The 26,258-nt window shown below is 43.4% G+C and overlaps 1 protein-coding gene across 1 annotated transcript in view; it reads right to left on the bottom strand.

Annotated features, from left to right (window-relative positions):
- The window catches only part of LOC122942502 (zinc finger protein 271-like), a 174,635-nt gene that overhangs the window by 116,607 nt on the left and 31,770 nt on the right, over positions 1-26,258 (bottom strand). Inside the window, exons 3-5 of the mRNA XM_044300167.1 lie at positions 21,144-21,231; positions 19,315-20,580; positions 7,311-7,316 (exon numbers count right to left, since the gene is read on the bottom strand). Of these exons, the coding sequence (XP_044156102.1) occupies positions 7,311-7,316; positions 19,315-20,580; positions 21,144-21,231 (1,360 nt within the window). The remainder of the gene's footprint in view (positions 1-7,310; positions 7,317-19,314; positions 20,581-21,143; positions 21,232-26,258) is intronic.

Genomic DNA, 26,258 nt, shown 5'->3' on the forward strand with positions numbered 1-26,258 from the left:
AAGTGTGAAAGTAGCCTAAACCTAATGAATATCCTCTTAGAGGAGGACAAATTACTGTTCGAACGCACCTCGATTAATCTGCAAGAACAAATAAATATAGCCCTTAAACTCAGGGAGGACCCTGACTTCAGCAGACACGAGTCATCTCTACAAACCTTGGTGGAGAGATTTCAAAATCTGCTGAAGGAGAGGAAACACAGGCAGTTTATCCGTGACCTGAGCGAGTTTAGGGAAAATAGGGCGTATAAACAACCTATTGTTAATAATCCCCCTGTAGTCTCTCAGATTTCATCCTCCGACATCGAATCCTCGGACACTGAGCCTCAATATCATCCCTATGGCAGAGGAAATACCTTTGGTGCTAGGAGACGCGGTAGAAGATGGCCGCGGGGGGGGGGGGGGGGCGCTAGACGTGGGACACCACGGGGGTCTCATTATCCCGCCGTGCCCTAGTCTCTATCCCCCTCTGGTTCCTCCAACATGCCATCCTTCTCTCAGTCTGCACCCTCTTTCTTAGAGAAGACCCAGTTTCCTTATCAATTACGGGGACGGGTAGACAAAGTACAGTAGATGGTTTGCAAATCATCAACCTCCCTTCCCGTAACTTGAGTGCAGTAGAGATTGATGTGCTGAAAAGGGGTCTATCATTTGTACCAACCACGAATTTCTGCCTTTTCAGCTGGACCAAAGATCTACAATTATTTGGTAGACGTCTGAAATGGCAGAAATTCTTTAAACACTCTAATAAACAAATCTGTGAGAGTTTGGACCTCGAGGAGGAGGGGAGACGGAACCCAGGTCAGGGCCCATATACCGACCTCAAACAAAAGAGTAGAAGGATGCCTCCTCCGTTTAACTACGAATGCATAGACATCTTTCTCCAAATGGTAATTTCGGACCTGGAGAAACTTGAGTATATACATCCAGATAAATATAACCTTTCACAAATGGAGATGTTGGCACTACAGTCACTGGAACGTGATAAATCACTAATCATAAAGCCCTCTGATAAGGGAGGCAATTTGGTGATATTGGACCAGTCACTGTATGTCCGGATGTGTATGGACTTACTCGAGGATAGGGGGGATGCAGCGTTTTATCAGTGAATCCCACCATCCAGTTCAGGACAGAACTCAAGAGCATCCTTGATGAGGGTATTCGTGAAAAAGTGATCTCCTCAGCGGAATATGAATTCCTTCTTACTAATTTTCCCTGCATTGCCACTTTCTATGGACTACCTAAAGTCCATAAAGGGACCAACCCACTGAAGGGTAGACCAATTATTTAAGGGGTGGATTCCCTTACTCAGAACAGTGGCATATATGTCGACCGTATTTTGAGTCAGTTCGTCGTGTCCCTACCAGCATACACATGGGACACGTTGGACTTTCTCAATAAGATCAACACCATCAGTCTTGACCCCGGATGTCTCCTAGCAAGTATTGACGTGGAGTCCCTTTACAGTTCAATACCACATAAAAAAGGGCTCCGCGCGGTGGAATATTTTCTCAAGACCAGGGGGATACACTGCAAGGCACACAATGGTTTTGTCCTGAAGCTTCTTGAATTCATACTGACCCATAATTTTTTTCTATTTAATGGACAGTTCTTCCACCAGCTCAGGGGGATGGCGATGGGGAGTCCCTGTGCCCCTACTTACGCCAATCTCTTCTCGGGCTGGTGGGAGGACACCTGCATCTTTCCAGACCAGACAATCTGGTGGACAGACACGTTATATCGACAATATTTTTCTGGTCTGGAAAGGTGGGTCAGATGAATTCAATAGGTTTGTCACTGAGCTTAACAACAATCAAATCGGTCTCCGATTTACATTTGAGACTGATCTCAAGACAATCGCTTTCCTGGATGTCCGTGTCACGATGACTGGTGACAAGTTGACTGCTGACATCCATAGAAAGGCAACTGCTACCAACTCCCTCTTACATTGGGAGAGTCATCACCCGGTCCCCCTCAAACGGGGGATACCGAGGGGACAGTATCTCCGTGTACGACGGAATTGCTCGGACAATCAGGCCTTTTTTAATGAAGCCAAGAAGCTGCAAATGAGGATCAGAGAGAGGGGACACCCTCAGAGACATTTTAACAAAGCCTTCAAAAATGCAGCACATCAGGATCAAAACAATCTATTAGTCTCAAAACTTAGAGATCAGGATAAGACTCAACCACCTCAAATTATATCAACTTATGACTCAGCTAATCAGGAGGTCATGATGACACTCAATAGATACTGGCCCATATTACGGATGGACCAGGATCTATGTGACATCCTGACGGAAAAACCATGTGTCAGCTACAGACGGGGTAAGAGTCTTAAAGACCGTCTTGTGCACAGCCACTACATCCCTCCTAATAGGGAAGGTACGTGTCTGGACCGTAAACCCATAGGGATGTTCAGATGTGGATCATGCAAAGCTTGCAAATACATCTCAACCTCTAAGACAATAACATGTACGGTCACTGGACAAGTATTTAAAATCAGGGACGTCTGTAACTGTCGCAGCAAGGGTGCTATATATATTTGCCAGTGTCCTTGTCCAAAGGACTACATAGGCAAGACAATCAGGGAAGTGTGGAGAAGAGTGTGTGAGCACATAAATTATGTCATCAAAAAGAATATCACACCAGTTGCCTCACATATCAACAAAATTCATGGGGGAAACCCTGGGTGCCTAAAATTCTCTGTCTTGGAACTGGTTCAACAGTCACCTAGGGGCGGCGACTGGGACAGGAAAATATTACAGAAAGAGTATACATGGATCCATTGCTTCAGATCTCAGGCCCCTCTGGGCATCAATGAAAGATTAACATTCTCCTGTTTCTTATGAGTGTGGCTGTCCCTGTGACATCTTTATCTGTCTGACGGCCTAGCTTTCATGGTGATTTTCGTAGTGTATATAAAAATTAGGCCACATGCGTGAAGCATGAAACAAATGTTATATCAGAATGGACATTGAGTGACCCGTTATTGGGTCATTGTCTGGAGACGACCATGGACCGTGGATAGTCTTTTGAAAATTATATTAAATTAGGGATAACTGTGGCTTAACTGCAGTATACATGTATTTAAAGTATTCTGTGATCTTGTATTAGATCTTTTGATCACATGATTGCCTAGATACCATATCGATCTGTGCCTTTTATTATTGGGGATTTTATCCCTCCTCTTGACATCATATCCCCATTTCACCTAATTTTTCAGTATGCTACCAATAATAGGTGGCATTCGATATATAGATTAAAGTAGTTACAATTGTTTTTTTTTGTTTTTTTGCATACTGGTTACATGAATTGAGCCCTGGTGCATAGCACAGACTGTAATCAAAGGCTCTTCATGTACCGGATGCATGTTCTGATTTGGATCGATCCATTGAGGCTACTTATTGCTATATGGAGCGCATATTCCGCCTGGACCGGAACTGGAGATGTACATTGGTCAGAGGATCAGCAGGGGAATATGTTCCAGGAACCGGAACTGCCTCTCTGTGGACCGGAAACTGACGGCTGGATCTAGGGATAATTTAATCCCACACCCCAGGTGTATTATCAAGACTCTGGATGCAATATATCAGTCACATACCTTGTATGTCATTTTCTCCTTTTTTGGATAGAGGATCTATATTGGATCCTTTTTAACGTATATCATTAAAATTGTGATTTTAGGGGTTATTTTTTCTGCTGGAACTTAGATAGATATATACTGTTTGAATCCCATTATATTTATGTTAATTGATTTAGCTGGAATTTTTTATATTCAGATTCTCCTTGAAGCTATTGCCAAATTCTTTCAAATTAAGAATTTTCAAATTTCTTTGTTGGATGAGAGTCTTATCTCTCACTGGAAAATGGGGAGCTTTTTTTGAAGGGGGGATAGTTTGAGTAAAAAGTATATTTTTATGATCAGTCCACACCAGATCATGTATGGACCTGTATCTCCACCCTGGATGTCAGAATCCAGTCCAGGATGTGGCAGCCCCTGTGAGTCGGGGAGGTCCCCTCCTGCATGAAGCCATTGGTCTCAAGGGATGTTAATAATTGCTGGGTTTGAATGTTGGACACATCATCGGCCCAGCAATTTGTGTCGCCCACAATGATGTTCTTCTGACTATCTAGGAAGGCCAATGTGGCCAATTCCAGCAGTTCATCATCAAATCCTGTTTTTAAATCCGGGGCTTTGTAGACAATATAGATTGAGAAGGCCTCTTCTGGCATTTGATAGCTAAGTGTTCGAAAGTTTTGAAAATTGGGCCATGTATTGCAAAGTGCTTTCTTGTTTATAATAACACACTGGTAGGCAGAAGCTTCCGCCCAGACGTGTTCCCAGTGACGGACAATTGTTCCGGATGCGGGGATACCAAATATGTTATTATTATTTTTTTTATTTATTTTTTTATATATTTTACACAATTAGAGCATTTTTAGAAAAAAAAAATGTTTTGTGTTGCAGTTTTCATATAGCCATATTTTTTTTATTTTTTTCCTAGCTATGGTCTTGTGTGGGGATCATTTTTTGCGGGATGAGGTGACGTTTTTATGGATACAATTTTAAGGTACATGCGATTTTTTTATTGATTAACATGTTTTTTGGAAGGTGAGGTCACAAAAAAGAAATCTGTTTTGGTGCAATGTTTATTTATTTATTAATTAATTTTTTACAGCATTCACCTGATGGGGTAGATCATATGATATTATTATAGAGCCGGTCATTGTGGACTCGGTGATTCCAAATATGTTTTTTTTTTCTTCTTCTATTTTTTTTAAATAACGGATTTAAGAGGAAATATTTTTTTTAAATGTTTTATTTTTTATTTTAAATATAAGACCTCTTTTTCAGTATTGATTTCTCCTTTAACTGGGGCTGACATAGAGAGGCTGTGCAGCAGAATACAGCGCTGTACAGCCTCAGCGCAGGGCTGATCAAGGTCTGTGGAAGACCTGACAGCTCCTGCACTCTCCCTGTGACATGACCACCGAGACAGAACAGGAAGCGTATAGCGCCTCCTGATCTGTATACACAGCGCTCGTTCATCTAGAAGGCAGGGACACTGAGGAACAGTCCCTGCCTTCTCTCTGGGGTGTCCTGCTGTCACTGACAGCGGGCCCCCCGCTCGGCAGCATCGGGAAAAAACCCTTAACTGTAACATCAGTTGAGGGGAAGTCTCTTACTGTTACAATACAGTATATCACTGAACCTCTGGAACTCTGTGTAAGTGCACTTCATACAGAAAGAGTGGCCTTCTATTCAAACCTATCTAGCCATCGCCATCTACCCGGGTGTTATCCAAAAATGTGTTTGTCCTCAACATATTATCTATGTCACACCAGCAGTCTGTGCCTGCTGTTGACTTGCTCTCCCGGGCAGCCATTGAGGACGCTCTAATTTCCCTGTGTGAATTGAGACTAGTGCTCAGTTAGGCCCTTGCAGATTATGTCCGGATGCGTTCAGTGAAAATTGCTCGATTTCACAAACAAAGTCATTTAGTTTTTTCTGCGATCATGTTCAGTTTTTATTGCACAGGTGCAATGAGATTTATGGCGTTTTGCACGTGCGTGATAAAAACGGAATGTTTACATACAACATCCCTTAGCAACCAACAGTGAAAATCGCATCACATCCGCACTTGCTTGTGGATGCGATGTGATTTTTCCGCAGCCCCATTTACTTCTATGGGGCCAGCGTTGTGTGAAAATCGCAGAATATAGAACATGCTGCAATTTTCACGCAACGCAAAAGTGATGCGTGAAAACCACCGCTCATTTAAATGAATGGATCCGGATTCCGTGCGTGCGCAATGCATTCGCATCACACATTGAACAGAATTCTCTCTCGTGTGAAAGGGCCTTAATTGTCCTGCAAGAGTTAATCCTTTCCTAGTGCTCCCAGCCCAGCTGCTGATAAGGAGGTAAATCAGCCATCCTATTTAGCTGGGCTTTGGATCCACCTCCTCACCTGTGCTTTGAGGTTGTCTGGTCTCTAGTAACCAGCTAAGGTGTGATCTCTCATCTAACTGCCCATGTACCATACCTTGCCTGTCTTATGGTTCTGTTCCTTGCTGCCTGCCCTGAACTTGGAATTGCTAGAAATTGACTAGGCCCTGTGCAGCACGAGGCCCCAAAATGTCCTCATCTCGGCTGCACTGAACGGACTCCAGGCACCGGCCCTAGCGAAAAAGGAGCCCGGTAGTTGAGCAATGAACTTTTGCGCGTACAAGTTCGTTTGATCCACCATCAGATTCACAAAGTGGTCACTGAAAAAAAAGACTAAAATGGTCATATAATCTGGATTCCTGAATGGCCAACAAAATCAGGAATCACAGGCTCAAAATCCTCTGGGGTACACCATGCAAGTTCACTGGTAGAAGGCTCAGGTGGACTTATCTGGTGGGCTGGAAAACTAGTACGAGCCCCAGAGTGGCTCGTACTAGTGTGGGCCACAGGATCCCTGGCATGGGGGTCCCCTTGCTCTGCCTGGCGGCGTCTCCGCCACCTTGGGGGCTCATCATCATTGCTAGATGATGAGGAGGACGCGGATGACAAGAGGAAAGTAGGGTCATCCTCGTCACTGGGGCTCTCGAAGTCGAAGGCAAGCTTGGCGTATGCCTCCTCTGCCAAGAACATCCGGCCGGCCATAGGGGAGTGTGTGTGCATGAAAAACTTTTTTTTAGTGTGTGTGTGTGGGGGCATGGGTGTTTGCGGACTTTGCACTATACCTAACAGAAAAAAAAAGCGAAAAAAAAATGTGAAAACCCCCAAAAAGGGCCAAAAAAATAAAAAAGATTCAAACTCGCTGATCAGCCATCCGAAGCTTATCAGCGGTGGGGTGGGCTATGCGCTAACAGTGGCCGGACTCTGAGTGCTGGCCACAGTCAGCGTACGCAACAAACAAACAAAACAAAAAAATTGTGTGTGGGGGTTCAGGGGGGCAGGCTGCAATACCCCTGGGGGGTCTAGGGTCACACAGCTGTGCTGTGGACCCCAGACACCCAATCAGGGTGATGCAACAGTTAAAACTTTTTCTTCCCCCTAAACTTTCCCTGAATTTTCCTTATGTATCCCTGCCTAACCTAACCTTTCCCTAACCTGTCCCGATGTCTCTGTTAGTGCCAGATGGCACTGTGGATGGTCAGAAGGGGGGTGCTGGGCAGAGATGGGGGGTTGCTGGCAACAGATCAGACACTGCCTCTCTCTCCCGTCTCCGGACACAGAAAGGTAGAGGAGGCAGAGCCGAAGGAAGTTTAAACCTCCCGCCCACCCTGCAGCCAATCAGAAGCGATCCTGAGAGGTGATATCACCATTACCTCTCAGGATCACAGGATGGTGATTGGTGGTGTATTATCACACCACCGATCACCATCCTGTTCCGGAGACCCGAATAACCCGGAAACGCAGCAAACCGCAGGTCTGAATTGACCTGCGGTTTGCTGCGATCGCCGATACAGGGAGGGTCACAGGACCCCCCCCCCCCCCCCCCGCATTGTCCCAGGATGCCTGCCGATTGATTTTAGCAGGCACCCAGTTCCGATCACTGTCCCATCCTTAAGTATTGGGACATCATGATGTTCCACTACATCATGTGTCCCCAACAGGTTAAAGGGGTTTTCCCAGTTCAGAGATGAACCTGGACATACCCACATTTTCACCCAGACAGGCCCTCTGATATGAGCATCGGAGCATTTCATCCTCCGAGGCTCTCCCTTGCCCTGTGCTTTTCTACCTAGCAGTGTATTCGGTGACATCATCGGCTCTGATGGGCAGGCTTTTATGCTGCCCTAGCAGTTTTACAGGCTAGGACGGCGCTAAACCAGTCCCATTAGTGCCGGTGACGGTAACAGGCTCACTGCTAGACTGAAGCCTCCGCTTAGCAGTCCATATGGAGAACCCGGTACATCACCGGATCTCCATAAAAAGCTATTTTCCTGTGCAATTTAGCGCAGGACAAAAGGAGAGCATTGGAGCATGATATGCTCAAATGATAATATTAGGGGGGCTGTCTAGGTTCAGCTGCGAACCCGGACAGCCCCTTTAAAAGGTCCGGTGTCTGTGCCAAAAATTTATACCACACATTTCATAAAACAAATATAGATTATTTTCTCAGGGATCTGACATGATAATCACTGCCTGTGTATACTTATCTTATGGTAGGGGTAAAGCAGACTTCTTTGAGGCAGCCATTTTAGCGGAGTCCCAATATAATACTAATTAAATAAAAAATATTGTGTTATAAATAGAGTTGAGCGGACACCTGGAAGTTTGGTTTCGGCCGAACTTCACAAAAAAGTTTGAGTTCGGGACCCGAACTTGACCCCGAACCCCATTGAAGTCAATGGGGACCTGAACTTTTGAGCACTAAAATGGCTGTAAAAATTTCATGGAAAGGGCTAGAGGGCTGCAAATGGCATCAGAATGTGGTTAAGAGTATGGCAAGTGCTCTGCAAACAAATGTGGATAATGAAATGACTTCAAATAACATAAAATACGTAAAAAATAAAAAAATATTATCTTGATCTTGGAGGTCATGGTCCATATGGAGTAGGAGGTTTAGGAGGCGGTGGATGTGGCGGTGTAGGTGAAGCGGCGGTGGAAGAGGAGGAGGTAGCCAACACTGGTTTTTGGTTTACATTTTTTGGTTTAAAATATGGTACACCCCAAAACATTGGGAACTATAACCTGTTATAACCCCCTCCAGCCGTGCTAAACAAATGTTTAGACTATACACTGGCTGCAGGGCAGGCCAGCACCTCCAAGGCGTAAAGGGCAAGCTCAGGCCATATGCCCAATTTGTAGACCCAGAAGTTGCAGGGGGCAGACCCATCAGTCAGTACGTGTAGGCGTGTGCACACATACTGCTCCACCATGTCGCACGTCCCCGTGATGTCCACGATCCAATTGAATATCTGCTCTATCAACTTTCGATGTTCTTTTCTGCGCCTACCATGTTGATCACGGCTAGTGGGAAATCAGAGTTCCATGCCGGAGAGGGAGCGTGAGAAAGGAAGACCATATCCAAGGGAGGTCAATGGCTGCAATGTGATCGAGCAGAAATATGGGAAAAGTTATTAAAGCAGAAAGATCGAAGGAAAGGAACAATTAAAGATGAATGTTAGAAATTTAAGTCCCTGTCACCTATGCAGAGTAGGTGTTTTTTATTGCCAGAAATGGGTTAATGTCACCCACCAATTTCGGTCCCTGTCTAGCAGGGGTTTATTCACGGCAAAAATGGTAAAATGTCACCCAAGAATGTAACAGAAAAATTTGTGAAATGTATTAACCTACTAGGTATAGCAGTGGTATATCACAGCCAAAAATTGGTGAATTTCACCCGAAAATGTAACAGACAAATTAGTGAAATATTTTTACCTGTCTACTAGGTACAGCCGGGGTATATCACAGCCAAAAAGTGGTGAATTTCACCCAAATATGTAACAGACAAATTTGTGATTTTTTTTTACCTGTCTACTAGGTATAGCAGTGGTATATCACACCCAAAAATTGGTGAATTTTACTAATAATGGACGAACATCTGCCGGGATGTTCGTGAACAGCAAATTTGCGGCGGGTCCCATTCATTTTAATTGCAGGCGAAGCTGAAAAATGTTCAGCTCACATTTGAAGCCAAGAAATAATTACTAGAAGTGCACAAATAGTCCCACAACATGGACAGTGACATACCAGATGTATTATGCAAATTTGCGATCTCCATTCTTTTTTTTTTTATGCGAAATATCAGCAATATAAAATTTTCGCGCATGCGCAAATGCACTATACGGTACCCAGTATATAAAGAAAGTATATTGGTATATAACACCCCGCTTCAATCAGTTTTTTTGGGGACGACTGGTATATCACACTAGTAGAAATGATTTGTTCCAATAACGCTTGTCCCTCAATATACCTGAAGTATCGCAGCAGAACCGCACACAACTGCCGCACATTACAAATGCACTATAATATACTGTCTAACATAGAAAGTATATTAGAACATTGTACAAGGAAGGCAATCCATTAGAATATACATAAAGATAAAGCGTAACCTTTAATAATTTTACTATGAGGGTCCATTCACACGACCGTAAGTGTTTTGCGGATCCGCAAAACACGGATACCTTGCGGACAAGAATAGGACATGTTCTATTTTTTTGCGGAAACGGTAGCACAGATGCGGAAGTGCGGATCCGCAAATACGAATGTGGAAGCTCAAATGCGGACAGCACATTCCGGCCCCATTGAAAATGAATGGGTGAATGGAAAAGATATCCCTCAAAATGAAAAGAAATTAAATTATTAAAGTTAATCAAAAAGCATAGATGTGGAAGGCAATAGCAAGTGCTCGGCGGCACTAAATCAGAAACCATATGTCCTACCACAATCCGGGGGATTCCAGTGCACATCGATGAATCCAGGAGGGAAAGCAAAACAACATCCATCCCTGGGCTAGATGATGATGTGGTATTGAAGGACAGGGTGGGCAAAGAACTGTCCCTGATATTACCCTACAGGGGGTGCTATTCTGGCCCTGATAGCCTAACAGACCACCCGCCCTGATAAGAGCGACCCCGTCCGGAACCTGACCCTATATAAAAATGGCTCTAGTAAGCCCCTAGGCCCCTGACTTCCAGGTGATCACTATATAGATCTATGTGTTTTTTGACTCATTATAAAAGTATATTATAAGTATATTGCACCCCTCTGGGTATCACACCTATCGATAGCACACCTATACTAGTGCTTAAAATGACTTTTGTGGCCCTATTAGCTAGCGTTTGGTGTCCCTAACAGACTGTCCCTGCTCTACACAGCAACCTCTCCCTACACTGGCAAAACACTGAATGTAAAATGGCGGCCAGATAAGGTTTATTTATAAGGTAGGGGGTATGTCCAAGTGCTGAAATGTCTCAATTGGCTGTTCTGTACCATCTGATGGATGGGTCATGGGTCAAAGTTCTTCACGATGTAAAAGAATATGGCAGGCGCAAATTTCTCCATATGTTCGCATGTTTGGCGAATCACGAAACACGCAAAGTTTGCCGCGAAACGACCTCCAAGCGAACCGCAAGGCCATCTCTAAATTTTACCAGAAAATGTAAGCGACAAATTTGTGAAATGTTTTTACCTGTCTACTAGGTACAGCCAGGGTATATCACACCCAAAAATTGATGAATTTCACCCGAATATGTAACAGACAAATTAGTTAAATGTTACCTGTCTACTAGGTAAATTAGGGGTACATCACACCCAAAAATTGGTGAATTTCACCAGAAAATGTAACAGACAAATTAGTGAAATGACATAAAATAAAATACGTACAAATTAAAAATAATAAAACTTGATTTATGAGGTGGAGGTCCATATGTAGTAGGAGTTTGAGGAGGCGGTGGACGTAGCGGTGTAGGTGAAAGCGGCGGTGGATGAGGACGATGTAGCCAATACTGGTTTTTGGTTTACATTTTTATTTTTTATTAGGGTATACCCCAAAATAGTGTGAAATATATAAAATACAACAATGAGCAATTGTGCTGTAGTATAACAATGGCTGGTTAAGGCCGGTATACATGTCTATTTCTGCACAAGGTACGGACAAGTCCTATGGGATCCATGCATGGTTCATTTTAATGAACGTGAGCTTGTCCACATTGGCTGTGCACAGGTGGCTACGCTTGTCTGTGATAACGCCCCCCTGACCGTGCTAAACACACGTTCCGACAATACACTGGTGCAGGGCAGGCCAGCACCTCCAAGGCGTAAAGAGCAAGCTCAGGCCATGTGTCCAATTTGGAGAAACAGAAGTTGAAGGGGGCAGACCCGTCATTCAGTACGTGTAGGTGTGTGCATACATACTGCTCCACCATGTTGCTGAAATGCTGCCTCCTGCTAAGACGTCCCATATCAGCTGGTGGTGCCGATTGTTGTGGCGTACCTTCTGAGGTGCTGGTGATGGCCATGAGCTGGTTTGGGTGCCACCCTGCTGTGAACACAGTTCCTCCTCCTCCTCCTCCTCCTCCACCTCGTCATCCTCCAGAACTGTGCCCTGGCTGGACAATTGTGTACCTGGCATTTGTGGGTGCAGGATCCCACCTTCGGAGCCGCTTGTGAATGACTGGCCGGAAACCCTATGAAATGATCTCTCTTCCTCCTCCTCCTGCGCCACATCCTCTTCCATCATCGCCAGCAGCGTCTTTTCAAGGAGGCATAGAAGTGGGATAGTAACAGTGAGAACAGCGTTATCGGCACTGGCCATGTTGGTGGAGTGCTCGCAACAAGGAACACAAATCTCGCATGGAGGCCCACTCATTGGTGGTGAAGTGGTGCTGTTCAGCAGAGCGACTCACCCGTGCGTGCTGCAGTCTGGCTAGCATGTGCAAGGTGGAGTTCCACCTTGTGGGCACGTCGCATATGAGGCGGTGAGCGGGAAGGGCAAAGTTAGGGCAGCAGGGTGAGAATGCCCGAAGCGAGCACAGACGGCCTGCACTTTATGCAGCAGCTCTGACATAGGGTAATTTTTAAGGAACCTCTGGACCACTAAATTCAGCATATGCGCCAGGCAAGGGATGTGCGTCAAACCGGCTAGTCCCAGAGCTGCTACGAGATTTCACCCATTATCGCACACCACCAGACCGGGCTTGAGGCTCACTGGCACCAGCCACTCATTGGTCTGTTCTTCAAGGCCTGTCCACAGCTCCTGCGCAGTGTGGGGTTTGTCCCCCAAACAGATCAGTTTTAAAACTGCCTGCTGTCGTTTACCCCTGGCTGTGCTGAAGTTGGTGGTGAAGGTGTTACGCTGACCGATTGAGGAGCCGGTAGAGGATAAGGAAGCCGAGTAGGAGGAGGAAGCAACAGGAGGCAAACTGAAGCGCCTTGCAATCCTCAGTGGTGGAACGACATGCGCAAACTGCTATCCGCCTCAGGCCCAGCCTCCACTGCATTTACCCAGCATGCTGTTATAAAGATATATCGTTCCTGACCGTACTTACTGGTCCATGTATCCGTAGTTAGGTGGACCTTGCCACAGATGGCGTTGTGCAGTGCACACCTGATTTTGTCCCCCACTTTGTTGTGCAGGGAAGGGATGGCACGCCTGGAAAAGTAGTGGTGGCAGGGCACGACATACTGTGGGACAGCCACCGCCATAAGGCTATTAAAACTCTCCGTCTCCACCAGATGGAATGACAGCATTTCAAAGGACAGTAATTTTGAGATGCTGGCATTCAGGGCCAGGGATCGCAGGTGGGTAGGGGGGTACTTCCTCTTCCACTCCATTGTTTGGGAGATAGAGAGCTGAACGCTTCCGTGGGACATTGTAGAGATGCTTTGTGACCCAGGTGGTGGTGTTGCTGGCAGATCCTCTGTTTGCGGGGTGGCACTGTCACTCCAGAGGTGGATGAAGAGGCAGAGACTGCAGCAGAAGAGGAAGCAGGAGGAGCCAGAGACCTTTCTTGGTTTTTGAGTTGTCTACTCCACTGCAGCTCGTGCTTTGCACTTAGATGCCTGGTCATGCAGGCTGTGCTCAGGTTGAGAACGTTTATGCCTTGCTTCAGGTTCTGATTGCACAGCGTGCAAACCACTCGTGTCTTGTCGTCAGCACATTGTCTGAAGAACTGCCACGCCAGGGAACTCCTTGGAGCTGGCTTTGGTGTGCTGGGTCCCTTGCTGCGGTGGGCAGTAGCAGGCGTACTGTCTAGGGGATGGCCGCTCTGCTTTTGCACCCTGCTCCCTCTTCTGCTGTGCTGGTGGCTCTGTGCGACCACCGCCTCCTCCTCCGAACTACACAAGTCAGTCGCATGACCTTGATTCCATGTGGGATCGAGTACCTCATCATCCTCCACATCATCTTCCACCCCTGCTCTCCTTGTCGGTCTGCACACTTTTGAAAGCCACAGCAGTTGGCACCTGTGTTTCGTCATCACCCGAGACGTGCTGCGATGGTCCTCCCATGTACTCATCTTGAAACATAAGTGGTTGGGCATCGGTCCACTTCTGGGGCAGGGCTAGGTGGATGGCCCTTGGAAACCCTGCTAGCAGAGTTATCAAAAATCAAGAGAGACTGCTGCATGACTTGAGGCTCAAACTGCTAGGCTGATTTGCAAGGGGGTGAAGTGAAAGAATAATGGACATCGGCTGCAGGTGTCAACTCAGATTTTTCAGTAGGAGACTGGGTGGGAGACAATGTAAAGGAACTGGAGGCACTATCAGCAACCCAATCTACTATCGCCTGTACATGTTCAGGCCTCACTATTCGTAGAGCCGCATTAGGCCTGACCAAATACCGCTGAAGGTTCTATTGCCTACTCGCACCTGAGGAAGGCGTTTCACTTGTGCGTGTAGCTGGCACAGATCGATCACGTCCTCTCCCTGCAACAGGAGCTCCACTTGCAGCACCACGACTGGGGCCACGTCCCTTATTTGACGCTCTCCTCATATTTCTCAAATTTAGGATCTTGCCCAAAATGGGTGTTTTTTTAATAGCAGAATAGAACAACAGTATCTAAAGAGTGTATTTCACAATGACAGATGCAGAAAAGGCTTCAAAATTAAGTATTTTGCCCAAAATGGGTGCTTTTTAATAACAGAATAGCACAGCAGTATCTTAAGCATGTATCTCACACGTACAGATGCAGACAAGGCCACAAATTAAGTATTTTGTCCAAAATGGGTGTTTTTTGAATAACAGAATATGACAGCATTATATAATGCTTGAATTTCACACGTACAGATGCAGTAAGGGCTGTAAAATTGAGTATTTTGCCCAAAAAGGGTGTTTTTTAAAACCCAGAAAATTATTGCTGTATTTCTAGCTTAAATTGCACACTGACAAATGCTGCAAAAGGCACCAGATGTAGGATATTGCCAAAAATTGGTGTTTTTTTAAACCCAGATTATTATTGCAGTATTTCAAGCTTGGATTTAAATGTCACAAAAGCACATATGCATAAGCTTGCATAAAATGTCCGCCGCCACCCACCTAACTAACAGACGGATAAAAGTTATTTTTCTGTGTCACTGGGCTCAGGGCAGGGTAAAAAGATTGTGCACTGCACCCACAAAACTAAATATAGGTAGATCGCTGAGTTAACAAGCACTTCTGATAACAGATTCTTTCCTATCCTCTCCCTACACTAGTAACAGCAGAGTAACGTGCAGCGCTACGTGACTCCAGCTTATATAGAGGCATGCTGCACTGGTCAATCACAGCCATGCCATTAGTAGGCATGGTTGTCATGGCTTCTAAAGGCACAGAGTTAAACGCTTGTTGATTGGCTGCTCTGCAGCCTTTCAAAAAGCGCCATAAAATAGCCGAACACCAAACCCTAGCTTTTACTGAAATGTTCGGGATCGGGTCCAGAGTCCAAAAATTTTCTAAAGTTCGGGTTCGCTCAACCCTAGTTATAAACATTAATTCACAGGTTGAAATAAATGTTCATTATCTACCCTATGATGCTATTGTCATGATCAGCGGGTGTGGACCACTGTGTCACATGACCAACTTCCAACGCTCCTAAGGGCGTTGTCTAAATGAACCTCTCGTTCTTCACAGTACCCCAATTGGTGGGGACAGACTTTCCCGAGGAGAACACCAGGTCGTTACCTCTTAAGGGAGGTCTGGCACACAAAGCAGCTGGCCCAGACGATCAGGGGGTACTGGTGCAAGGCAGCAGAGTTACAGGCGTAGTGCACAGGCTGATTTATAACCAGGCGCAACAGTGTATGACCAAAGACTGAGGCAGAAATGTAGTCGCAAAATCAAAGGTCAGAGCACATGGTTCAGGTACTGGTCAGGCAGTCCGGGTCAGAAACAAGAAAGCCAAAGCACAACAAGAAAGGGTCAGATACGTAGCGAAATCCAGAAGGCAGACCATCGCAGAACACCAGGACCTATGATTTATACAGGCAACTAGGAAGAGGGCAAGACCAGTAAAATAAGTGCAGGACTGGGATTGGCCAGGGGACCAGAACGAACTAAATGTGCAGGCTCTTTAAATTTACTGAAGTGACATGCGTCACCCTATAACGCGCTCACAGGAAGCAGGCTGGAAGAATAGAGCGGCGGAAGCTGGCAGGGAGAACAGTGTGCGCTCAGACAGAGAGTCAGAGGCCATGGCGGTGAATAGGGGAATGCCGGAATGCCAGCTACCGCAGTTATAGTGCCCTGCACCTTGTGCCCCCTCTTCTTGGGTTCAACACAAGACTTGAACCTATTTATCAAGCTTGGGGCATGGATGTTCTCCTCTGGTTCTCTAGATCTCTCCTGAGGACCAAAACATTTCCAGTCCACAAGATAGTAGGTCTTTTTGCCACACTTCTTGATATCCAGGATGTTTTTTTTTACCTCAAATACATTTTTAGAATCTCCTGTCACAGGAGTTGGAATAGATTGAACAGCAAAAAAGCTATTTAGAACTACAGGTTGCAGCAAGGACACATGGAAGGAGTTGGGAATCCGCAGACAGAGAGGCAGACGCAGCTTATAGATGACATTTATCTTCTTCCACACTGCAAAGGGTCCCAGGAACCTAGGGGGAATTTGAAACTAGGGACCTTTAGGCCTCTTGCACACCACCGTATGTTTTTTGCGGTCCGCAAAAAATACGGATGACGTCTGTCACGGCCTTTGGTGTGCGCCGTGACATGGTTGCTGTGCATGCTGTTGCCAGCGGCAATGGGTTGTGGTTACAGCATGTAGGTGCCTTTCTCCTTGGGCCTTCCCTGTCTGGTGCCAGAGGGGTTAATTATCTAGCTGGTGGGGATCAAGGTGTGTCCTGGGTGTGGCCACAAGGTTTATTTTACCTGTGGCTTCCAGGCTGGTAAGTGTACTCCAGCCTTATTTGGTTTTGGAGCTCTGCTCCTTTCCTGGGTGAACCTGCCCAGTCCTTGAGGGCCACCTTGTTGGACATAAATTGTCTTCCTTTTGTATCCTCCTTGTACCCTACCTCACTTTGAATGTTTGGTGTGGGTTTGCGTTCAGGGTGTGTTGTACGTCTTGTTGTATTTACATGTCTGGTCTGTTGGTGTTGTTTGTCCCAGCATGTATGCTAGACGTTTCCCCATGTGTTGCCTCAGGAAGGGGGCTTCATAGTTTCCTGGAGGGGTGAACAAATAGTAAAGTCAGTGAGCTGCCATCATCCTGTTGCAGCGGCAGGTAGGAGTCTTGTTTCCCAGACCTGTTATCCAGGTGGGATTCAGGTCTCTGGGTTTTTACCTGCTTATTCTGTTGAGGGCTCACTCTCTTGTCTCTCTTACTGTTGTGGTGTTGTTCTAGGGGTCAGGTGGACCTATTATAGAATATGACAGTAAGATTTGTTTACTTTCTTATGTTGTTTCATGTACAAGGGGTCAGGTGGACTTTCTCTTGTACATGACAGTAGTTTTCTATTCCATTGCTTTTCCCTTTGTGTTTGGTTGTTTGGCCTGTGGCAACTCCAGTTCGTCTGTGTCCTTGAGGAACCGGTAGTCTCCTATTACTGACCCCTATGCTAGGGTTTGTTAGGGTCAGTAGGGCCCAGGTTCCAGTGTATGAGTCCTCTCACCATTAGGAAGCGCTTATACGGTCAGGAGATCAGGGATAGGATGAGGATTGTATTGGAGATTTTCTTCTTCCCTATCCTTGCTTACAGGCCTGGTTTCATCTTTTAATACTGTCACGGAAGGTGTTACAGAAAACTAGAAGACACAAATGAAGATCCGACTGACTTGATCCAAAACTAAGGAACCAAAGGGTAAGCCCTGTAACAGCCCTAGCTCTCTCCCTTACTGCTCAGCCTATGCAAAAATATCTATGGTAGATAATTGCATACCCTCGTTCCTCGACTGTATGACACCTGAACACCCTATAATATTGAGGGGACACGACCACCGGCTCCCTACACTTAATACGGAGGGAGTCAGGGTCACCTAGGATCAAGCAAACAGGAAAACACAAATAAATGAACAGACTTATCTGTAGAAGCATCAGTTGTAGCATCCAGCATGCACACACTCCAGGAAGTTGTATAAACCGCAAAGTGATGCAACTAGACAGCTGAGAGAGGGAAACGAGATGACAAAACGAAAGCAAAACAAAAGAACCTCAAGCAGGAGGTTCTGAAGAACGTCTGTCAGAGCTTCAGATGTCTGGGGGTGACAAATACCTACCCGATACGGTGGGAGGTTTTCCCCACTCCTCTTCGCGACAACGTCCATGTGCATTCCGCATGTTGCAGAACGGAACAGCTGGCCCCTAATAGAACAGTACTATCCTTGTCCATTATGCGGACAATAATTGGACAAGTTCTATCTTCTAGCGGAACGGAAACGGAATGCACACGGAGTACCTTCCGTTTTTTTTGCGGACCTATTGAAATGAATGGTTCCGCATACAGTCCGCAATAAAAACGGAACGGCCATGGAAATAAAATGCATTCGTGTGCAAGAGGTCTTAAGCAGATATTTTTAGAGGAGAGCCATACTTTGTCTCCTGACGAGAACTGAGAAAGTCTTCTTTGTGTCTTGTCTGCATTTCCTTTCATACGTGTCAAAGCCTTGCTAATGCAGTCTTTAGTGTGACGCCATATTTTCAAGCAATCTCTAAAGGAAGAATCTGCAGATGGAAGAGAGGGGCATGATGATGCTGTCCATAAACGTCAAAGAATGGGGAGGACCCAGGAGACTCACTAGAATGGTTATTATAGGAAAACTCTGGCCAAGGTAGCAATTATTGTACCTAGTTGTCATGTTGGGCAAAGCCAAAGTGCCAGAGATAGTTAAAATCCATGGCGAGTCAGGAATGGAAAGATGTAACAGCAGACCAGGTGGTTTGGTCCTGGCTATCTTATTCCGAGTACAGATGTTATGGGCAGGCACGTAGTCACGCACATCATTTGGAAGTGTGGGCCACCAATACCGATCACATGCAGGGTGGTGCCTTTAGGAAACTTTGGTTATTTTTTATTTTTTTCCTCTCACCCAACATTTTTCTTTAGAGAAAATGTATGTATACAACAAAACTTACTTTCACTTTTAAAAGGATCTGTCAGCTAATCGGTATTCATTCAATACAGAAGACCATGTGTGTTTGGGGACCTTTACAGTGGCCCTGATCATTGCTCCAAACCCTTAGCTACACCTGGTAGCTGAAAGCAAGGTGATATTTTACCTCCCTGTAAAAAGGAGTATGTTTTGGAATAAAGCCAGTTAGTGACCACCATAAAAACACATAAGGGCAGTTACTAACAAGCTAAGCATATGAAGATGTCTTCTTTTATTTGTGAGTTTTTTTATGTTTAACCAGGGCTGATGTCCTCCTAAAACATTTCCCACATTCTGAACATAAAAATGGCTTTTCGCCTGTGTGAATTCTCTGATGATTAATAAGATGCGATTTCTGGTTAAAACATTTCCCACATTCTGAACATGAATATGGCTTCTCACCTGTGTGATTTCTCTGATGTACAACCAGAGCTGATTTCCTCTTAAAACATTTCCAACATTCTGAACATAAAAATGGCTTTTCCCCTGTGTGAATTCTCTGATGATTAATAAGATCCGATTTCTGGTTAAAACATTTCCCACATTCTGAACATGAAAATTGCTTCTCACCTGTGTGATTTCTCTGATGTAATACCAGAGCTGATTTCTTCATAAAACATTTCCCACATTCTGAACATGAAAATGGCTTTTCCCCTGTGTGAATTCTTTGATGTACAACCAGAGCTGATTTCATCTTAAAACATTTCCCACATTCTGAACATAAAAATGGCTTTTCCCCTGTGTGAATTCTTTGATGTACAACTAGAGCTGATTTCTTCTTAAAACATTTCCCACATTCTGAACATAAAAATGGCTTTTCCCCTGTGTGAATTCTCTGATGATTAATAAGATCTGATTTCTGGTTAAAACATTTCCCACATTCTGAACATGAAAATAGCTTCTCACCTGTGTGATTTCTCTGATGTACAACCAGAGCGGATTTCTTCATAAAACATTTCCCACATTCTGAACATAAAAATGGCTTTTCCCCTGTGTGAATTCTCAGATGATTAATAAGATCTGATTTCTGGTTAAAACATTTCCCACATTCTGAACATGAAAATGGCTTCACCTCTGTATGAATTCTCTGATGTCTAATAAGATCTGATTTCTGGTTAAAACATTTCCCACATTCTGAACATGAAAATGGCTTCTCACCTGTGTGATTTCTCTGATGTACAACCAGAGCTGATTTCTTCTTAAAACATTTTCCACATTCTGAACATAAAAATGGCTTCACCCCTGTATGAATTCTCTTATGTCTAATAAGATCTGATTTCTGGTTTAAACATTTCCCACATTCTGAACATGAAAATGGCTCCTTTTTTATGTGAGCTGTTTGATGTTTAACACCTCTTCTGTGACTTTTATTTTGTGTTACAGTCTGTGATGAATCAGAAGATTGGACCTGTTTGAAAGGATCAAGTGATACATTTTTGCTGTGAATGGATGAAGGTATGTCTTGGATATTGGTATGTTCTTCATATGTATCTTGTGTGATACCATGATCAGATACTTCAAAATCTGAAGATACAAGATGTTTCTGTAAGTTCCTGGTACAGTCATCTGCGAATAATAAAAACAGTGCTATTGAGGGAGCTCACAGGAATATAGCTCAGCTTGCTATACCACCTAGCTGATATAATGAAAATATTCAATTATTGGCTGGCTTCATACCAAAAAAGGACAAACTGAAAAGAATAGCGTGATATTAAACAAGCAGGAAGTGCTCAAACCCACATGCAGTTGTGCATATATATAGGGGACCAAATCCTGCACTTGTGGCCCGTTGCTAATGACGATCCCTAGCAAAAATGCGAACCACAAGTACCACCATAGACATCCTACACAAGATAGCAATTATGTGGATGTTTTAATCAATATAGCAATATAACAAAATAATAGCAAAGACAGGTGCACTCTGCGGTCTTACTAAACCCTCAAACTTATTTTACAATTGAGAGATTAGCCAACATGTGCTACGGTGTAGAAGGTCTGAGCCCGAGCACTGCGCCAAGGTTTCTCAAGTAGCTCGGGGACCTAACACTCACCTACCTGTGCCATATGGGCAATACCAGGAGCCAGTGGGCAAATTACAGGAGCATGAGGCCGACTCGCAAACAACTCACCAGTTACTTCCAGCATGTAACCATGCTTGCAATTGGAGGAGGGAGGAGTCTGGGAGTCCCACTTAAGACTGGCTGATAAGGCACAGGCCTAAAAAAAGGACAACATATATATAAAAAATGTATACCATTTATCTCTATTATTTTCTAAAACATGTCACAATTAATCCTCTATTTCATACAAAATCTTAAACCTTCACACATAAAATAAATATGGGCAATAAAATAAATTACTCATATAGTACTTGAATTGACATAATGTACAATCAGGGCCCCTCTCTTAATTCCTTGTACGGAGCTCACGCACTATTTGGAACAATGTTATATTCCACAGCGATATTATGAATATTTACAAGATATCCTGTTGTTATTTTCTTGTTATAAGCTAAATGTCTAGCGGTAGTCTTATTGTTGCCACTTTCTTAATATATTCATCTCTTCGCAGGATAGTTCAATGCATAGTATATTCATTCAGTGTAACAGTCAGCATTTAGGTTAGATATAGTATGGTGCTTTTCCGCTTACCAGACTCCCGACATTCAGTTTAATAAGGCTGGTGGCAAGATACGTACGCGTTTGTTTCTTTATACAGCTGCGATTCTCTTGTGCTGCTAATTCCCACAGTTGTCCTGCGCGCAAGTGCCGGCACTTACTTGACCGCGCATGCGGGTTGAGAATTCCAAGACGCTGACTTAATTGAAAGCTTTGAAGCGCCTTTTATACTTCGTGCCTATGCGATTCTTCCCATTACCGCTAATTCTTTATATCGCTGTATTCACCAGACACGTTTCGAAACTTTATTGGTTTCTTCCTCAGTGGTCACACAGTCATACGAAAAACGAGGGACAAAGTTAATCCTTCTATTGTGTTGCCTTGATCTATAGAAAACCTGTATCGGATTAGATCGCGCTAATATACTTAAATAAAACTTGGACCGGACTGTGCATTCACAACCATCTTTCATGTACTGTCAGACGATGCGGTATATCTATTCAAAATATATTTGGTTGCTTTTCTACAATACTCAGAAATGATGTTCTTGCTTTTACCCCACTATTACACCATGATTTCTCTTTATATGATGATCTTTTATATAATCAAGATATTTATATTTAACCCCTTAGTGACCAGCCTGTTTTGGTCCTTACTGACCAAGTGTTTTTCTTCCTTTTTCATCGTCGAGTTCCAAGAGCTATAACTTTTTTATTTTTCCGTTTATATATCTTTATGAGGGCATGTTTTCTGCGGGACAAGTTGTATTTTTTTATGGTGCCCTCTTGGGGTAGACATAACTTTCTAATTAACTTTTATTAACTCTTTCTAGGAGGGAGATGGGAAAAACAGCAATACTGCCACTGCGTTTTTACATTGTAAATTTTATAGGGTTAACTTTTAGGTGTAAATAACACAATATCTTTATTCTCTAGGTCAGTACGATTACAGTGATATAAAAACTATGTATTTGCTTTATTTAAAAAAATAAAATAATGTTTTTACATTGCCGCTTCGCAAGACCCATAACTTTATTTTTCTTTCTATGGAATTGCGTGAGGTCTTTTTGTGGGACAATTTGTATTTTTCATTGGTATAATTTTGGAGTAAATGGAGCTTTTGATTACTTGTTATTACATTTTTTCGGTGGCAACTAAGAATAAATGAGCAATTCTGTTGTTTTCTTTTTTCTTTTACGGCGTTCACCGTAGGGGATAATTTATGCGATATTTATGTAGTCCGGCTCGTTACGGATGCGACAATACCAAATATACAGGGGAGATTTATTTTTTGCAATTTTTTTTAATTGAAAAGCTCATTTTAAATGGAAAAAAGGGTAATTTTTTTTAATGGAATTTGTTTTATTTAATAAATGTGTTTTTTTAAATCACTTAATAGTCCCACAAGTAGACCATTACATATAGTATTTTGATTGCTTATAAAATGGAATGCATTATCCCTATAATGCATTGCATTTTAAAAGCAATGTTATTTTAACATTGACCAGCAGGTTGCGCCAGAGAGGCTGTAAATTACTGAAGGCTGGCCTGGGGCCTTCGTAGACCCAAGCCAGCCCACTCCCTCTGTCACAGATTTACATGCGGCGGGTGCCATTGCCAGCGGCATGTAAAGTGTTTTACAGCCCGAATCGGCACTCCTGACGGTCTGGGCTGTAAGAGCAGGGCTGCGGCTCTTATGTGAGAGCCGGGTCCCAGCTTCCCGGGGGACCCGTGCAGCACTTAGACTGGGTCGCCATAAAAAAGCGGCGGCCCAGCCTAAGACCCCTTAGTGATCACCGTAAAAACAAGTATCAGTGGTCACTAAGGGGTTAATGATATATCCTGCAAAAAAAATCCCTATGTACTAATTATACTCCACACTCCTGCATATACAACATTATTGCACTTTCTTTTGAAATAATAAAAATAAGATTAAAAATTAAAATAAAAAAATGTGGGATATTGACGTTATAGGGCCAGTGGACGGATGCAGGACATGTCAGTTAACTGGCAAAACAGCCTGGCATCGACATGTCATGTAAACCCCCACCGGTCCTGTTACAGAAAACCAAAAATCTCCATTTCTGAGTCCCGAAGGTGCCAGTGATCCAAATTCATAAATCATTCTAGATTTATATCTTGACATTTTTTATATAATGTCCCCTCCCCTCCAATCCTTCTTCACTGATTGAATTGCTGCATATTTCAGACCTGATGGATTATTGGCATGATATAATTTAAAATGTTGTGAGTGTATGTTTTTCATACCCTTTTCTAATGTTGTTATCTATGTGTTCTGATATTCTGGCTTTTAGCGTTCTCCCAGTACGGACATTCTATAATATATATTACTGCCGTGCTATTACAAGTTAATGTTTTGTTAATTTCCCTTTTATAAGTATTTGATATTACTGTAGTAGATTTTCTGTCAAATTTCGTGACTTTCGTAAAATTACTACATAGGACACACCTATAGAAACCTTTAAGATTTTCCCATGGTGTACTGATGGATCTTTCTTTCTGTCTTTTCATAGTTGGGGCCACTTGTAACTCTAAATTGGGGGCTCTTGTGTATATTATGGGTGGTCTATTTGGGAGAGTCGCTGCCAGTATCTTGTCCTCTTGCAATAAATGCCAATGTTTCCTAATAATGGTAGATATTTTTTTGTGTTGTATATTGAAGGGTAATAATATTTTAGAAGACTCCTCTATTTCTTTTTCTGTTTTTTCTTTTATTTGAAAGAATGTTTCCCTATCTAATTATCTTACTTTACTTAGAGACTTATTTAACAACAATAGGGGATATTTTTTTTTCAAAAATTTTACTTTCAAAGACTCTGCTTCCCTTTAAAATTGGTCATCTTGTGTACAGTTTATTTTCAGCCTACGAAACTGGCTGAAAGGTACGTTTAATAACCAATGTGGTAAATGGTAGCTGGTTTTTAAAATGAAGCTATTCTTTGCTACTGACTTTCGGTAAGTACTACATATAAATTTAAATCCTTTGATTTCTAGGTCAAGATCCAGGAATTGCACTGGTTACTTAATTTTTGATGCAAATTTTAGATTTGCCTCATTATTGTTTAAACCTACTATGAATTCCACTAATTCCTCATGTGTCCTTGATATACTGTGACCAGAGCACCAGATTCGACCCCAGTTTAGGTGTTCTCTCTGTTTGTCCAGGCTGCCATAAATAAATTGGCATAGCTGGGGAGCGAATCTGGTGCCCATAGCGGTCCCGGTCATTTGTAAATAATAATTGGATTTGAAATAAAAATAATTGTGGGTCAAAACTTATCTAATATTATCCAAAATAAAGTATTTGTTCCCATTTTAAATCTTTTTTTAAGTTATGATTTTTGACACTGCTTGTATACCTTGTTCATGATTAATACATGTGTACAGTGAATTAATGTCCAATGTTGCCATAATCCAATTGGCTGACATATCAGATTTTCAAAAATTCTTACTACCATGGTGGTATCTTTTGTGCTCGTTTGACCACCGAGGAAGAAACCAGTAAGGTTCCGAAATGCATCTGGTGAACACAGAGATATAAAGAATTTGCGGTAATAGGAAGAATCGCACAGCCACAAAATACAAACCGGATTCCAAAAAAGTTGGGACACTAAACAAATTGTGAATAAAAACTGAATGCAATGATGTGGAGATGGCAAATGTCAATATTTTATTTGTAATAGAACGTAGATGACAGATCAAACGTTTAATCCGAGTAAATGTATCATTTTAAAGGAAAAATACATTGATTTAAATTTTCATGGTGTCAACAAATCCCAAAAAAGTTGGGACAAGTAGCAATAAGAGGCTGGAAAAAGTAAATTTGAGCATAACGAAGAGCTGGAAGACCCATTAACACTAATTAGGTCAATTGGCAACATGATTGGGTATAAAAAGAGCTTCTCAGAGTGGCAGTGTCTCTCAGAAGCCAAGATGGGTAGAGGATCACCAATTCCCACAATGTTGCGCAGAAAGATAGTGGAGCAATATCAGAAAGGTGTTACCCAGCGAAAAATTTCAAAGACTTTGCATCTATCATCATCAACTGTGCATAACATCATCCGAAGATTCTGAGAATCTGGAACAATCTCTGTGCGTAAGGGTCAAGGCCGTAAAACCATACTGGATGCCCGTGATCTCCGGGCCCTTAAACGACACTGCACCACAAACAGGAATGCTACTGTAAAGGAAATCACAGAATGGGCTCAGGAATACTTCCAGAAACCATTGTCAGTGAACACAATCCACTGTGCCATCCGCCATTGCCAGCTGAAACTCTACAGTGCAAAGAAGAAGCCATTTCTAAGCAAGATCCACAAGCTCAGGCGTTTTCACTGGGCCATGGATCATTTAAAATGGAGGGTGGCAAAATGGAAGACTGTTCTGTGGTCAGACAAGTCACGATTCAAAGTTCTTTTTGGAAATCTGGGACGCCATGTCATCCGGACCAAAGAGGACAAGGACAACCCAAGTTGTTATCAACGCTCAGTTCAGAAGCCTGCATCTCTGATGGTATGGGGTTGCATGAGTGCGTGTGGCATGGGCAGCTTGCATGTCTGGCAATGCACCATCAATGCAGAAAAATATATCCAGGTTCTAGAACAAC

Source organism: Bufo gargarizans, chromosome 6, assembly GCF_014858855.1.
Source record: "Bufo gargarizans isolate SCDJY-AF-19 chromosome 6, ASM1485885v1, whole genome shotgun sequence".
Classification (NCBI taxonomy): domain Eukaryota; kingdom Metazoa; phylum Chordata; class Amphibia; order Anura; family Bufonidae; genus Bufo; species Bufo gargarizans.